Source organism: Chelonoidis abingdonii, chromosome 3 (assembly GCF_003597395.2).
Source record: "Chelonoidis abingdonii isolate Lonesome George chromosome 3, CheloAbing_2.0, whole genome shotgun sequence".
Lineage (NCBI taxonomy): Eukaryota > Metazoa > Chordata > Testudines > Testudinidae > Chelonoidis > Chelonoidis abingdonii.
The window spans coordinates 122465809-122482338 of record NC_133771.1 but is presented as its reverse complement, the minus strand read 5'-3'; the positions used below and the strand labels follow the sequence as shown (position 1 = coordinate 122482338).

The following is a 16530-nucleotide window of genomic DNA, read 5'->3' as shown; positions in this document are numbered from 1 at the left end:
GCCGCAGTCGTGCCTGCGGACGGTCGGCTGCTCGTGCAGCTCCGGTGGACCTCCCGCAGGCATGACTGCGGCAGCTCCACCAGAGCCGCAGAGCAGACGACCGTCCACAGCCACGACTGCGGCAGCTCCACTGGAGCCGCGGGACCAGCACGCGGGGCAGCGAAATTGCCGTGCACCTAGGGCGCTAAAACCCCTAGTGCCGGTCCTGCATGGAAGGAAAAATTAAGTTTCAAAAAGAACAAAGAAAATAAAAGGAAAATCATTGGGAGGGATTTTACTAAAACTTACCAAAATCAGATATGTTCTCAGTTTTAGTAAGATGTACATGATAAACATTTAAAGGAAAAATTTCTATTTCATCGTATACCTGTTAGAGAGAAAACATCACAAGTTGTTAAACTATAGGACTAAAAAAGCCAAAGATTCAACACACCATTGAAATCAGTATCATTTTAATTATTCAAAAAAATAAGCTGCATTGTTAAATAATCCATTAACAAAGTTCCAGATTTTGTCACCTTTACTCACGTTAGACAAGTGTGTTATGTTGCAAGTATCACTGAACTCAGCGGGACTAATTCTGGAATAAGGTATTACCTAATGGGTGAAATTCACTCACGTGCAGAGCACCAGCACTAGGCCTAGGCACCATTAAGTCCCACTCAAACCCTCAAAATAGTCTTTAAACCAAGGCTTAAGTGATGTCCTAGATCACTAGTTCTCTGCACATGGGCGAGTTTAACTCACTGTGAGTAAGGGTAGCAGAATACAGTCTGTGATAGTGATCTAATCTAAAAATCCCATTTTGTACCTAATTCACAGAGATTTATAGAGTATAATTTAGCTGTGGCTACAAATATCGAGATGTTCTTATCTAAAATCAGTCAAACTTGCCTGATCTTGTATGTATTTGTACGCTTCAGGAATACAATACTCAATGTTTTCATCAACTGATCTTCTAAGTTGAAGACCATAGTATCTTGGTTCTAGCTGCCTCATCTAAGGAATGAAAAGAACATATTTGAAATTCATGATTTATGAACAAAGTCCCAGATGTCAAAGAAGCCACACACATAAAGCCTTTAGAAGTTAAGCAAAGGCAATCTTCAACAAGTTATTTTCTAAATGGTTTTGTGGTGTATTGTCTGTATTGCCTAGATGATATGGTTCCAGTTCACATTAGCGTGATTTTCAGTTTCTTGTAAGGATACTCAGGAAACACTTGCATTAACATTATAGCTTGGCTGTTAGATTAACCAAGCATCATTATGCATTTTCAAATAAACTTAGAATTCTGTTCTGTCCTTTTGAACTTGTACACATCTTCATCATTTTCTATGGCTCTTCTGCGCGGCTCAGTTCTGCGCATAAAACAGATGTGGAAAACATAAAACTGATGTGGAAAATGCATATGTATATACAGGCTCTTAGGAGAGAGGGATTTCCTGAGGGATTGCTTTTATTCCACTTTTTACTGCCAGGTTTCATCTATGATAGTGAGTAATACCTACTTTTCACCATATGTAGTTGAAGTGAAAACCTAGTATCTGCAGGAGGTCAAAGGGGAATGGGAAAACTCCCTAAGGATACCAGCCTAAAAGAGATGAGCCCCTGGCAAGTCAGTCTCTTAAATTTAGCTCGCTGCTCAGACTAATCTTGCATTTCAGAATTAATAGAGCAATGTTTCAGAACAGAAGGCAGCTCTGCGTCCATTAAGGTCATTTCACCTCTCTGTTTAACAAGCCTCTGAAGATCGTGAAATCTTAATCAACCAAGGAAGGATTGTTTAGCTGAACATTTCATTATGTGTAACAGAATGTATAGGTAATGTGTGCACTTTATTCTAAATAATTATATTAAAATGCATATTCTCACTCGGTGTGTTATGCAAAGTTTTAGGTATGGAGAATACAAATGAGTGAAAGTCATCAAAATATAGTTGAGAAACAAAAATTAATAAATCAGACTTTACCCCCACACCCAGACTTTTAAACAATGTCTTGTGTTGTGTTCAAGAATGAAGATTCCTTACCCTCACCAGAATGGAATGGCAATGTAAGAAGGAGAGAGAGCCAGAAAAAATGTAGCAGAAAGGAGTCAGTGTTAGACTGCTTATGAAAAACTTTACATACAGAATAGAAAGAAAAGATAAAAAGAAAAGGGTTTCATTAAAAGAAAACATTAAAATAAAGTAACTTACTATTATACTACTGAAGTGATACAGGCATAACAAAAAACTGTCTTTTCTACAGACATACATTCTGGAGCAGTGTAGTGAAGAACACAAGTAATTTACTTTTAAACTTGATTTTATAGATCTCTCTCTCTCTCTCTCTCTGTTTCTTTTAGCAGGGCTTCTATGTGTCACATTATCAATCCATTGCCCAATGTTTCAGTTCTGTCTTGTCATCTGGTGGTCACACCAAAGTCTTATAGGATAATAGCCTAGCCCTTCTTTCCTAAAATTTAGGTCTTTTGCAAATGGTGGGGTAGACCGTTCTTTTTAGAAATAAGGACTAATTTCCTTCTCAGTGATTCATGAGGAATGGGGACTAACTAATATGAGCAATGACAAAATTATATCTTTTTAGTGACAGTGCGTAGATTCACTGTGACTTGGCTAAAGCATTATCCTTGTGTTGATTTAGAAAATGCAGATAATGCCTGATTTTTTGAAAAAAGTCATTTTAAGGCTCTTATTTTGTTCAGTTACTATGGAGAGAAAGTAATTGTGGCTATCTTTCCGTTAGAAGCCCTGGCACTCCTTAACTTCAGCAAATGTTGCGTTTTTTAATCCGGAGATAAGGTCAATTGGACATATTTGTCAATTAACAGGCATTTTAAAATGAGAGTTTTTCCCCAAAATTTATTGTTTTATTCCATTACAGTTTGAAAATGGTTTGATTTACAAATTCAGTCAAGTTCAATCTGTCTGCACAAGTGATGATTAACACCCTACACTATTTTTGGTGTTGTGAAGGCTCTGGTCATGGCTCCACAGTTAATGCAGAGTTCTATTTTGCCTTTAAGCAGTGATTCAACCTCTTTGCTTTGCATGAAAACTACAGCATATCCTCCCCAAACTTACAGCACCTACTCTGAGAACAGGCTGAATTTTTTGAGAATTTATAAATAAATCCATTAGTTAATTTGTTAATTTAAAATACTAGGTCCTTTAAGAAATTAACATCTGTGTCAGTCTTTTCTTTGTCCCAAATAATCTTATCAATGGAATACTGCAGACACTTCAAACTTTCCATACAGTTTAAAAGAACCAAAATCTTACAGTCTCTCTATTTGAAAAAATTAGGTTCTAATTAAGCAAAGTTATTAATGATTATTGTCTCTAATTGTTATGATTATATAGACTATAGAATAAGCTCAAGGGAACAGTGTAAGTAGCTCTTAAGTGGGGCCACTGTGACATCAGTGGTAAATCAACCAATTACCACTCTTCCTCTACAGCTAATTTCCATGCAACAATTCTATTCATTATAATGACTCAGTGATAAAAGGCAGACTGGACATATGTCAAGACTTCTCATGGTTAGATTAACAGGTACAGCTGTTATTGCTCTTTCAAGAGTCTTGACTGCATGCTAGCTTAGGCATCAAAGAATGTCCATGCCACCGTTTGAAAGGCCCCCATGACACTGCTGCTTTGGTTCCACTGAACCTTAAACAGAACTGCCAGAAGCACAGGAGGAACCCTTAAATTACAGAGACACTGGGACTCAGAGATTGGGCTCTCCTTGCTTCAGCATCAGAATAATTAATACACAAGTATAAGTAATGGCCTTTTAAAGCATACAAGCTGCTTTCAGGTGCGAGAACTCTATACCTTGCATGCCAAAGACAAAACATCTTCCACTCTGTGTTCTGGCTTGAGGGTTAACGTGACTCCTGGCCTATCACAAAAATGAACATATGTTTGGATTTCCCAAGTGCTCTCTTTCTGGCCACTTTCTGATGCAGAGCAGTAGACATTCAAAAATTCATCAACTTGCTGCTGAAAATACGGGAAAAAATTGACAGTACATGGAGATATGGCAATATCAATAATATATTATATTAGAGGTTTGCTACTGGTATGTACAATGTGCATTTAGCAAAAGGTATCACATTAAGCTCTTTCCTGTCATACAAGAACAAATTACGTTACCAGTTCTCATACAATATCACTGACTTTAGTCCAGATCTTGTCTGGAGAATTGATTTCATTATTTCTCTGGCATTCAAATGACACTATTTTACCCATCTATCTCATGTTATTAGTTCAAACTAACTTCTAACGTGGCAAGATTATACATAAACGCACAAATGGAAAATGGTCTTAAACAGGATAACACAATTATGCCTATGTAAACAAATGAAAAAGCCTTAAACAGGATTAAACAATTAGTACCGTATTTTATCAAAGACTTTGAATAGATCACTTTACAATAGAACCTCAGAGTAACAAACACTTCGGAAATGGAGGTTGTTTGTAACTCTGAAATGTTTGTAACTCTGAACAAAACAGTATGGCTACTCTTTCAAAAAAGTGTACAACTGAACTTTGATTTAATACTGCTTTGAAACTTTACAATGCAGAAGAAAAATGCTGCTTTCCTTTTTTTTTTTTTTTTTTTTTTTTTAAAGTAGTTTACGTTTAACACAGTACTTTAAAAAAAAAAAAAGAAAAGAAAATATAGTAGTCTCTGCTGCTGCCTGATTGTGTACTTCCGGTACCACATGGAGGTATCTGGGGTTGACTGGTCAGTTCGTTACTCTGAGGTTCTACTATATTTCTAATGAGAAAAGAGGATAATCTAGTAGTCTTCCAGCAGAGGGCACTATGGAGCAAGAAACTTCACAGATAACATAGCAGAGGCATAAACTACTCCTGCCATACCAACAGTTTAAGATTATATTGTTTGTTACACAGTGAAGGGTGTGATCTTTCACCATTTAGGCTTAAACTGAAGCTCAATCCAACTTTAAACATGAAATATATCTGGCAAATCACAACCAACTTTAATGTGGAAGTAATGCATGACAAAAAGCCATTTTGTATACATTTATACAACTGTTTCATTCATCTTAAATGTCCCTTTACTATCTTGCTCATCTCTGCCCTTTCTTCTGTGCTACAATTTATTATTCAAAAGTAACCCACCAAAGGAGAAGAAAAATAACTACAGCTGCACTGTGTTGAGACTAGACCTTCAACCACTGTATTAGGTGTCAGAACTCTGATCCAGATTGTGGCTGGCCTCTGCACATGTAAACAATAGAGGGGATTTGTTAGGGAGCACAAGGAAAAGGACCCAACCACAAACAGAGCTTCTAGGACTCTTCTGAGTGCAGGATCTGCTCCATGGTGTGAGCCACATCAAAGTAGGAGGGGAAGCAGAGGTGAGACCATGACCCTGTCCACTCCCTGCCAGCTAGCAAAGCCATACATCTATGCAGGGGAGGGGTAAGAGTGTGCGCGCACCTTTTGAACACTTGGATACCTGGGAGATGCAATTCTGCCTGGAACACCTGCAGGGGCCATCATGCAGCCCCAAGGGCCCAGTGCAGGGCTGTGATTAAAAGGCACAATGGAATCCTTATAGCAGAGCTACCTTGGGCAGGGACTGCGTTTCCCTCTCTATTGGCACAGCACCAAACCTAATGACCACACTCAACAAATAATAACAATGTCATTGTTATTCTTGACATGCATGACAATCACGGCAGCAAAAATGGCATATCAAACAGCCACATCAGTGTATTTACCACATTACCCATAAATACAAGTTGCAGCCAGATTAGAAGCCTGAAGCAGGAATTATTTTATAGAGAGTCACATTTTGATAACTTTCAAAAATCATACTTTCCTAGTGGCAAACTACCAGCTAGAAAAGGGCAGAGTCTCAGCTGGTGTCAATTGTCATGGCTTTACTGTAGTCAGTGGAAGTATGACAATTTATATCTGCTGAGATTCTCCCTCATTGACTCTTGTACCATAATTCATACAGAACAGTTGCTATACTATAGGATGATAATTCCTATAGAACTATACTCACATCAGAAAGCACCGAGAAGCCAAGAAGATAGGAATCAACTATGAGCTTCTACAACTGTACAAATGATGAAAAAGAGATAAAGGAAGAAAGACATATTGCAAGAATTAAGAATCCTGATATCATGTGTCAAACTGTTAATTCTCAGTGTGCTTCCTGGAGAGAAAGGTGAAGCAAGCATGTATGTCAACTCAGAGATGCTACTAGCAATTCAACGGTTTGTAATTATCAATTGGATTATTGAAGGTAAATTAGCCCTTCAGTCTGCCCATTATAAATCAATCTCACTACAATTATTGGTGGAGAAAAATTCAACAGAGGAGCAAGGTGGGGAAAAACATTATTTAAAGGCATCTTCCCCTGCCCCAACACAATCCCCTTTAAAATTATATGAATCAGAGTTTTTTTAACTAACAAACTGCTGGTGTTCCAAAATAATCTGTTTCCTATGTATACTGATGCTCAAACATAAGCATTACTAAGGGCCTGCTGTGAGGAAAACTTAAGTCTTTCTGTATTAAATTATAAACATATTCCTTAACTATGGTCAAGATACCGTTGCTTCACCCACATTTTCCATCTCAGAAACTCTGACATGAAATGAGATTTTTTTTCTGTTATGCCTCCAGTGACTAATACTACAATACTTCATTCATTCCTTGCCACATAAAGCTACAACCACCCATCCAGTTTTCCAGCAACATGTGCCAAGACTATGCCACAGTGTTGCTTGAGGAGCAGTAGGATACTTCATGATTTTCCCATTTTTCTCTGTTTTTTGTCACCATCTTCATAAGCAACACCTCAGAAAAACTGCCAGGAATACTTCACTACTTGTATTTCACTGCATTCGCCAGGAAGCATCTCATGAAAGGTTCTGATTGTTTTTGATTTTTATTTGAAATTGGCTAATGAAACTGGGTTGATTCCAACCTTAATGGTTTTGAGAGCTATGATGACTCACTTCTGAATTGTAGTAAAAATATCAGGATCTTAAAAAAAAAAATGCATAGGCCATATTCTGAACCCTTAAAAAGTCTAGAAACAAATGCCCTACTTCTGCATATTTAGCAACCATAGGTCTAGATTTGTTATCCCTCTGCTGCCATGAGTGGAAAGGACTCGGATGTAGTGAAGGTAGCATCAAAGGGCAAAGAAAGACCATAGATTATTCCTTCCTTCCCTGCAACCCCTTCAAAAACCCCTCCATGAGGGCTCAGCGTGTTTTAGGTTCTGCCTGTTTGGAGGAGCAGGGCAAGTGGTGCAAGGATATGGCAGGGGGTGTCTGCTGTCTCTCCCTCCCAGCCCTGTGAAAGTATTGTAACCGCATGTGTTTTATTCAGTTTTGGGTTATTCAGTGTAGCCTATGGCAGAGTGAATCCCCTGGCTAGAGTCAGTGGCTGGCATGAAGGCCATGGCACATTACTCTTTCAGGAGACATGCTGTCAGGGAGACCTGAGGGAACCAGGAAGCTCAGGTTTAGAGGCCAGAATCCTGTTGTGTCTGGTTTCTATAGCACAGATTTGTTACAATCAATTCCGTGGGATGTGGGAAGGAGGCAAACCTCACACCATACCCAATGGCATCATTCGGAGGGAATTCTGAGTTCTCTATAGTGGATGATTTGACCCATAAATCCCACACTCTTACAATGTATCGTATGTATACTTCCTACTGAAAAGAGAGGGGTGACTTTCTATAAATATTCCCCCTCCTCCCACAGTATTCAGCAAATACTGTATTCCCACAGTATTCAGCAAATTACACAGCTGAAAGAACAGTTGTTTTTATTGATATTTTTCATCAAAGAACACATAATGAGTTGGAGATGATTTTCACAGGCACAACAACACTCAAGGGTTTGGTACCATCATTGGGAAAATTCTGTGGTATAACTTTTGCATAATTCTATGGAAATCTATATTTATATTTCTTTATTATCTTGCCACTAAATGAATGCTCACAAGAGAAGTAAACCATATAGCTCACCATAACTGGAAATTACAGCATAAAAAGCCATGAGCTATAACAAACTTTTCCCAAGTCTCAACTGTTATCTAGCATCAAGAGTTGCATTACAACTTTTCATTATAGTCATTTCTAAGTGCAATGTTTCATTCTAAATGCAGATTTCATCTAATACTAGGTAGACAAATTCATAGGGAGCATAGTTCTGTGGCATAATTTCTTCTTAGCTCTTTAAAACTGAAAATTACATTAGGAGATGACCTGGTCCAGGGAATGAGTGTGAGTGAAAGGGTAAAGTGGAGAGAAATTATCACTTAGTCCAGAGGGATACTCAAGGGAACCAAACTATGCTCCAATCAAAATTAAGCCCTAGAATCCTGATCCTTAATACGGCAAACCCTTGGAAGGGATACACCAGGCATGACTCCTGCTATTACAGCAATCTGTCAACAAATTTGCCTCAATTCTACCAATTGGTTTGGCCCTACATCCTGCTCACACACAAGCAAGTTTGCATGGAGAAGGCTACTTCTGTCTGGACTACAAATCCATAAAAAATGGGTTAGCGCCAGAGCAGGGCCAAGCCGTGTGGTGCGGTCCCAGACCTCTCTCCCCGGCGGGAGCTCACAGGCTTAAAATGGCCAGATCCAGCCCGCAGGCCATAGTTTACCCATACCTGTTCTATCCACTTGGATCAACCTAGTTTACTGACCAAAGGCTAGTCCTGCCCTCTCTATTTTAAACCAATGAGAACTACCTTGCCAGGCATAACAGGAGGGGAGATATTTGCTATAAGGACAAAGCAAGTGAATGCCAAACAAAGGTCTGCAGCTTGAAAGAATACGAGTCATTTGCTGCCAGTTCTCTTAGGCACATGAATGATAGGCCAGAAGAGTAAAAATATCTCTGCTTAACAGATGAGAATTAAAAGTACAAGATCACAGAAACAAGCCATGCAAGAGAACTAAAAGTGATCATCTTAGAGGGGAATATTTGAACACGTCTAAGAAGGGAAAGGAGATGGAAAGCCCTCAAAATGATCCTGATGCCATCCAGATTCTACATTACATTTTAAGTCCTCATTGTACCTGCAAATACAACTAACACTGAAATAGTAAGGACTGAATTGTGGCAGTTATGCCGTATACTGGTCTGTTTCAGGGGCAGTGCAGAGCGACATCACCCCAGAGGAAGAGGGGGGACTGTGCTCTTTTCTGCTCCTAGACAATTGTGTGGCCAGGGTAGAGGTCAGATCCCCATAACCCTCCCTCCTCCTTTAGAGTGGCTTGCACCCCAAGAGGCACTAAGGAGGAGGATTATGACTTTGACCAGCCACTATGCAGGGTACTGCAAGTGGAGGAGGATTCTACTGCCCTCTACCACATCCCCTCCCACATGTACGCTCCAGCCAGGCATATTTGGTTCTGTTTCTTTCTACCTGAAAATACAGGCTCTGTCATATTACAGTTTCTTAATCTTTAAATACACAGGTTCTGTCAAACTAATTCTTGGTAAATGGCAAGCAAAATCCAGTAATAACTTGGTCTAGGCTATACTATAAAAGAAATGAATACATCCAAATTAACTAATTGCTGATTCTCTCTTGCATTCGTACACACACACACACACACACACACCAACGGGGATCAGGATGATATAGGAAGTCTCAGTTAAGGAAAAAGTCTACCTTACACATTTAAATACCCATATAAAACAAATTATGGTTCTGTCAACTAATACAAGATGATATTCAATCAAGTTTCTGAAGTTCTTTTTTCATATACTTATGTGACATCCCTTCAGAAATTTAACGATGCAGTACGCAGACTAGCTCATCTTACCTCAGTAGAGTTGGATGATTTCTGAAGTAACTGTGTGCCTACAAATCCATTTCCCCCAGCTGAATCAAAAATCTAAATTAAAACAAATGCACAGATAAATAATCAAACAAACTAAGTGCTATGTAACATATAAGGTTAGTTTCCAATGCAACTAAATCTCTTGAGCATAAACAAAGATGAAAGGTAACAAAATAGCATTCCATCAACCAACCAACCTGAGAACAGATTATTTTTGCGACATGTTACCATTTTATTTTGACTAGTGAACCCTGCACCAAGACTCCTCTTATGAGGCCACACACATATTCACACTCCCTCACTCTTATCTATCTATATATGGTGCTTATATCCACATGATAAGTTGCATTTATCTAGTATCTTCAAGTGGCAAACTAACCCTCTGGCCAACAGTTTCCAGTCCTAGTAGCCTGTGAAATACCATATCATGTCAAATCATGTCACTATTATTTATAGAAACGCTATTCTAAATAAATGTTGTGGTTTTCTAAAACACATTAGCTTGGACTCACTTTGTAAGAGAAGCCTACCTTTATAGAAAGAAGGGTAAACAAAATAGTACCAATAACAAACAATGGCAGCTGAGTATTATCCCCACGTTAGAGATGGGAAATTCAGACATGGAGAAATTCAGGCTAAAGTTCTCAAAGCAGGGCTAAAGCTTACTTAACTCACAGATGCTGGGAGGCTAAAAAAAGCCATTCATGATTATGGATACACTCAGTTGCTATGGTGATTAGCGTCATATAGTATCTAGAAAGACCTGTATACTTCATTCATGGCTTTGCCACTTGTAAGTAATAGGACCAATCCCCAAAAAGGCATATGAAAGCAAAACGTAATTTGTAGCTCACTTCTGATACCAATAAAGTAGGACAATATCAGACACTAACTTCTTTGCTAGAAAGTGTCGAGTTTTGGTCATCCCAGATAATTGTCTTAAGATACAGAAGACAATCGCAAGCTCTCTTCTCTTGACACGTACACATGATGCAGTATTGAAATGTGAATAAACAGCAACACTTATGAACTTCCTTTCCCATGTTCCACTCACAGCTCTAATCAAAGTATCTTATTTGTATGACTTTTTTAAAATAGCTTGCAACTTAGAATCAAAGAAACAGAAACTGTTTTAGAGACCAGGGATGATGTGAACCTTGCTATCACCCATCTGCCAGGATTCAGTTTCCATAACTGATCGGTTTCTAAATAATGGGGGAACAAAATACTATCTCCTTCATTCAATTTTATATTGGAAATCTTCCCAGGGTGGACTTTAAATTAATACCATGAAATAAAATTGGGCTGAAGATAAAAAAAGACTTTAAAAGGTTTGAGAGTATGCTATCTGACTTTCTGCTTAAAGTATTTTGAACCAACACACTCAATTTGAATTAAATCAATGAAAGCAAGGAGATTCAGAGGCAAGGCTGACATCCTCTTCTTAACTCACAATCTGATGATTAGGAACCACAGCACTATGAACACAGCACTCACTAATGCCTTCCCTGCTCATCCCAAATTCCTACTGGATTCAACAGGTACACAAGGCAGGCAGGACTGGGTCCTGAATAGATCTATCTATATGGCTATGCAACTCTATGGCACACTGTGAGGGTCAGGGGTCAAAATTTCAGCCATCATTCTTAAATTCTTCACTTTTACGGACATGAGTCAGAGTCCTAGTATTACTGACACACAGTATTTAGTGTTTACTTTTCCTTAGTTTTACAGTAGGATTTTAAATACAAAGTGAAGTAATTTTTAAAAAAACCCACAAAGTCTATGAAAACTGAGATTTATTTGGGGCCAGCTTGGCACTAATTCCCTGTAGTGAGGGTAATGAAAGGAGCATTTTGCCCAGACTGTTGCCTGCAAATCTGACCGTGGAGGCGCCCTCCTCTCCATGTTCAGATTTCCCCCCTTCCACTCAAAAAAGGAGGGAGATAGCTGCCTTGGTGACACAATCTCCCCTCTGAACTCTGGGGAGGCCTCTCCACAGGGTCTAGGGCATGAAAGGGAGTCATACAGGTCAGGATAGGGAGGGATAGTGGGCAGGGGATGCACTGTGTCTCTTCCCAGCCCTGTAGATATTAGCCAGGGAGTCAGTCAGGCTTGGGTGTCTCAGTCATTTCTTACCTACGTTCATCATGAAAGCACATCTCTCTGATATGCTGAAATGTGTCACTGTAGATAGATATTTACCCATTCAGAATATGAACTGCTAGACCATAAAACTCAGACACATTAATGTGCAATATTAAATCTACTACATCAGCTCTTAGGCTATTGTAATTATGAATATGGATGGGCATGTTTAAAAAGTCTGAAAGCAAATTACTGATGTATTTGCAGCCGCCAATTTTCAAATGCTACATGATCAGGGATTTCTGTTTATTAAAAGTAAAATGCAAGACTGGGGGAACAACAGAAGAATAAGATGGACTAATGAATGACCCATATAGTTGGCTTTACAAAATGAGCCCTACTGACACAGTAGGCACGCAGAAAGCTACGGAAAACAGTAGTGTTCTGAATGTGTGCATGAGCCTGCTTTCTTTATGACAGTTAAACAAAAGTTTCTGTCTGGGCTTTTTGAGATATCCCCACTCCCTCTCTCCTTTCCTTTATTGCCTGTACAATTCAGAAAAACCCTGCCAAATCCTCATCTGGTGCTAACTGAAGCAGGGGCGGCTCCAAGTACCAGGACGCCAAGCATGTGCCTGGGGTGGCAAGCCATAGGGGGCGCTCTGCCGGTCTCTGTGAGGGCAGCAGGCAGGCTGCCTTCGGCGGCATGCCTGTGGAGGTTCCGTTGGTCCCATGGCTTTGGCGGACCTCCCGCAGGCAGCCGCCAAATCCGCGGGACCGGGGACCTTCCGCAGGCAAGTCACCGAAGGCAGCCTGCCTGCCGTGCTTGGGGCAGCAAAATACCTAGAGCCACCCCTGAACTGAAGTAACTCCACTGAAGTCAGTGGAGCTGTGCAGATTTATGCCAGCTGAAAACCTAGCCCCCCAAGTCATCACATCCTTCCCTCTCTGGCTAAAGAAGCACCGGAGCCTAAGCTCTCCTCAAGACCCAGCAGGGCTGCTTTGCATGTCCACCACATGAGGTCACTCCAAAGTGTTGCTGCAGGGATCTCCAACTCCTCTTGCGGAGTGCACTGCCCTCACAACACTCCCAGGCCCTGCTCATCTAAAGCCACTGACTTTCTACTCCTGTGGGTCAGAATCTCTCTTATTCAGCAATGTACACACAGCAATAGGAACTTAATTTTCAGTACTGTCATTTACAAGGCTTTTAATAATTTTAAACTGGCATTTACCTGAGTTACTGAAGGTCGTTTTTCTTTCCCTTTTCTTGCCAAAGTGTCTAGCCCTTTGAGTGAGGAAAATAAGCCCTTCTTACTTCGTACCCTCTGTGACAGGGACAGCGTTCGTTTCCTGAGAGCAGCCTCATCCCTGGAGCAGATCTATTACACATAGATAAAAGCCTTCACATCTCGATCACATAACAGCAAGATAACTCCAAAATAATTATAATGAGGCATCAAATGGGGGTTATTTCAGTTTGTCTCAACATAGTCCCAACCCTTCTGCACTGCTGCTCCTTTTTTTATTAATACAAAGTGACAATTGAAGAATATGTTGTAAAAAAAGTCAAGGTAGGAATGATGCTGAGAAAATATTGCTCTGCCCAACAACAAGCTAGTGCGAGTACAAGACTGAAAACTGTGCAACTAAAGAAGTTATTGCAAAGATCCTGAGGAAGAATGATATGTCATGATTTAGATATTAAACTCCTCAAGGAAGGAAGGCACACAAAAGTCTCAAGCACGCAAGATAACAGTATATTGTCACACCGCAATATTAGCAAACAGTAACACTAGCCACCTGGGCAAAAAGAGAAAGAGAGTGTGAGCGAGCGTGCACACATGTGCAAGAGAGAAATATAGTCCCTGTCTGTGACAGAGCTTGCCTTAATATTTCAAGGTGGACCTTCAACACTCTTTCACCTTCATTCTCTATCACACCAAATGTGATCCAGTCCTACTCATTGTGATCAGCCTTAGGATTTTTGGCAAGGGTTTGAGAGATGAGGGAAGATTCTCAGATGGTGCAAACTATGGTAGGTCTGTTGAAACTGCTAAGGATCTGCTCTATTATTCTTTGCACACTGACAACAAGATTTTCAAAAGTGTCTAATGATTTTGGATACCTTTCCCAACTTTTGGGGGCACAATTTGAGACACTGTAAAGAGGCCTGATTTTCAGGTGGAGGGTGCTTGGCAAAATCAAGCTCTTTTAAGCTGTTTTAAGATGAGCGGCTCAACACTGATAGGCCCAAAATCACTTTTAAAAATATGAACTCCAGCCCTCATGCCAATTTAATGTATTTAATTTATATAAAAGTTCATCTGTGAATTTAAGGGAGAAAAAAAAAATCACTGTGGCAAACCTTCCACAATGATAAGTTGACACTTTCAAGCCCATCTCTGCAAAGAAGAGGGTCAGAAACTTCCATGGTGGTCTTTTTGTTTTAAATGAAAGCTGAGATAAGCCTCAACATTTCGGAGTCCCCAAATCTGAGGCGAAAGAAAGCATGGCCCAATGCTTCCAGGTCCCAAAATCTGTCTCTGGGCAAGATAATTCCTAAACATTTAGAGTCTGCGAACTAACAGGGTTTCTTTGGCAGCTGGTGGGTTTGGCGCTGTGTGTGAGCGTGTCTATGCCAATTTCCCTGGCTTTACTCTTCATACAACTAAATCACTAGTGATAAGGTAACCAGATCTTTCTATAACACAGTCACATGAAGTGCAGTCACACTCACCAGTGCATGGAAGGAGGAGACTGAGAAGATGCCCAGTCTCCCTAGTGCCAGTTTTGAAGGACGGCTTGTGGCAGCCAGAAGGCTCTTCGGGTTTGGTAACTCCCCACCTTGTAGACTCGCCAGATAGCAGCGTATCCTGAAGAGGTCCATGTTAAATTTCTCTAGATTCTGCTCCCATTGCTGGATCTATTTAGATATGAAGAGGGACAATTAGAGGAAAAAATGTTTTTGTGGGTCTCGTTGAAAATGTGAGCTCTTCCACAAACGTCTAGTAAATTACTTTCATCTGGAGATATATGGATTGGATTAGTTTCCCCCCTGCCAAAACACGTTCAGTCATATTGTGTTACAACAACTCAAAAAATGACTTGAAATAAAACAAAGCTGGTGGTCCTAAATATATACTGACAAGATGAATGGATCGTGGGTAGCCTGATTCCCACAGAAGCAATTACATAGAAACAAATCCTTGCGGTTCAAGAAGTTTCAAGAAAATTGATTAATTTTGTTTCCTACATTTTTATGAGCTTAGATTCTATGTTTGGTTGCCTAAAAGCAAAGCTGCATGACTCAGCGAAATCAATCACCCAAGAAGCAACGTTGAGGGGGTTTACTGGTCTTTTAGTGCTCTTCCCTTTGAATCTCCCATTCCTAAAGAGGAGGTAGCAACTGGTAACACCAGCATGTCTGGGTCTTACTCCTATTAACAGGTAAACCATTTCCTATACCTAATCATCTGTAAATGTGAATTAAATACATTATAAGCCTTATATATAATAGATAGCCTGCTGCAGGGAAGAGTGTGTTTGCTTAATACAATATAAAAATAATTTAAATATCTAAATACACGCGCGCGCACACACACACATACTTGCTGAGAGTCCAATTTTTAAACTAAACTAGGCACCCAAATCCTAACCTGAGGAGTTCAAAGGTGAATAAATGTTAATTTAAGGTGTGCACTTATATGAATAAATTTCAAACTGAAGATCCAAATGCTGGACTGGATACTGAACATAAGTACCCAAACCTGAAACCTGGGCTTTTGTGTGCACGCGCACACGCAATGATTGTGGGCCAGATTTTGCCCTCTTGATTTAGAGAGTGTAAGTGCAGGTAGAATCAGGCTATGTGTGTATTATATACTGCATTACATTACATGACTCAACAGAAAAGAGCAGCTGTATTTTGCAAGTTAACTATGGTCACACTTAGGCCTAGTCTATACTAGAAAATTGGTCAGGGATGTGAAAAATCCACCCCCTTGAGCAGCAGAGTTATGTTGACCTAAGTCCCTATGATGATAGCACTAGGTCACTAGAAGAATTCTTCCATCGACATAGTGACTGCCTCTTGCGGAGGTAGATTACCTGCACTGATGGGAGAATCAACTGGTGTAGGCAGTTTCTACACTGAAGCACTATAGTGGCGCAGCTGTGCTGCTGTAGCATTTTACATGTAGCCATACCCTTAGAAAAATGCTATCATCTGAATTCTAGAACTATTAAAAACTCAATCTGGACAAGTACCTTTCAATCATTTATTGCCCACAGGACAAGCTGATAACATGGGTATAAAGTTCTAGGTGCACCGATTGACTAACACATTTGGTTTGAAGTGAAATCAGATCAGTTTCCTTGTCATGTCAGCAAATATCAGAACAAAATTAATGACTTCCTTGCCTAGTTTGTTACACTGCTTGTTATACTGAGAAGAATAGACAGGCCTGTAACTAGACCTGATCGGGAGAACAGAAGGGTGTGCTGTCTACCGGGGGCTAAGGTACAGGATGTGGACCTGAGGCTGAAAAGGATCCTAGCGGGAG

The 16530-nt window shown here is 40.0% G+C and overlaps 1 protein-coding gene across 1 annotated transcript in view; it reads right to left on the bottom strand.

Annotated features, from left to right (window-relative positions):
- Positions 1-16530, bottom strand: part of TIAM2 (TIAM Rac1 associated GEF 2) — a 226628-nt gene that overhangs the window by 99649 nt on the left and 110449 nt on the right. Inside the window, exons 7-12 of the mRNA XM_075064570.1 lie at positions 14706-14891; positions 13201-13347; positions 9860-9931; positions 3842-4009; positions 895-999; positions 289-367 (exon numbers count right to left, since the gene is read on the bottom strand). Coding sequence (XP_074920671.1) covers positions 289-367; positions 895-999; positions 3842-4009; positions 9860-9931; positions 13201-13347; positions 14706-14891 — 757 coding nt within the window. The remainder of the gene's footprint in view (positions 1-288; positions 368-894; positions 1000-3841; positions 4010-9859; positions 9932-13200; positions 13348-14705; positions 14892-16530) is intronic.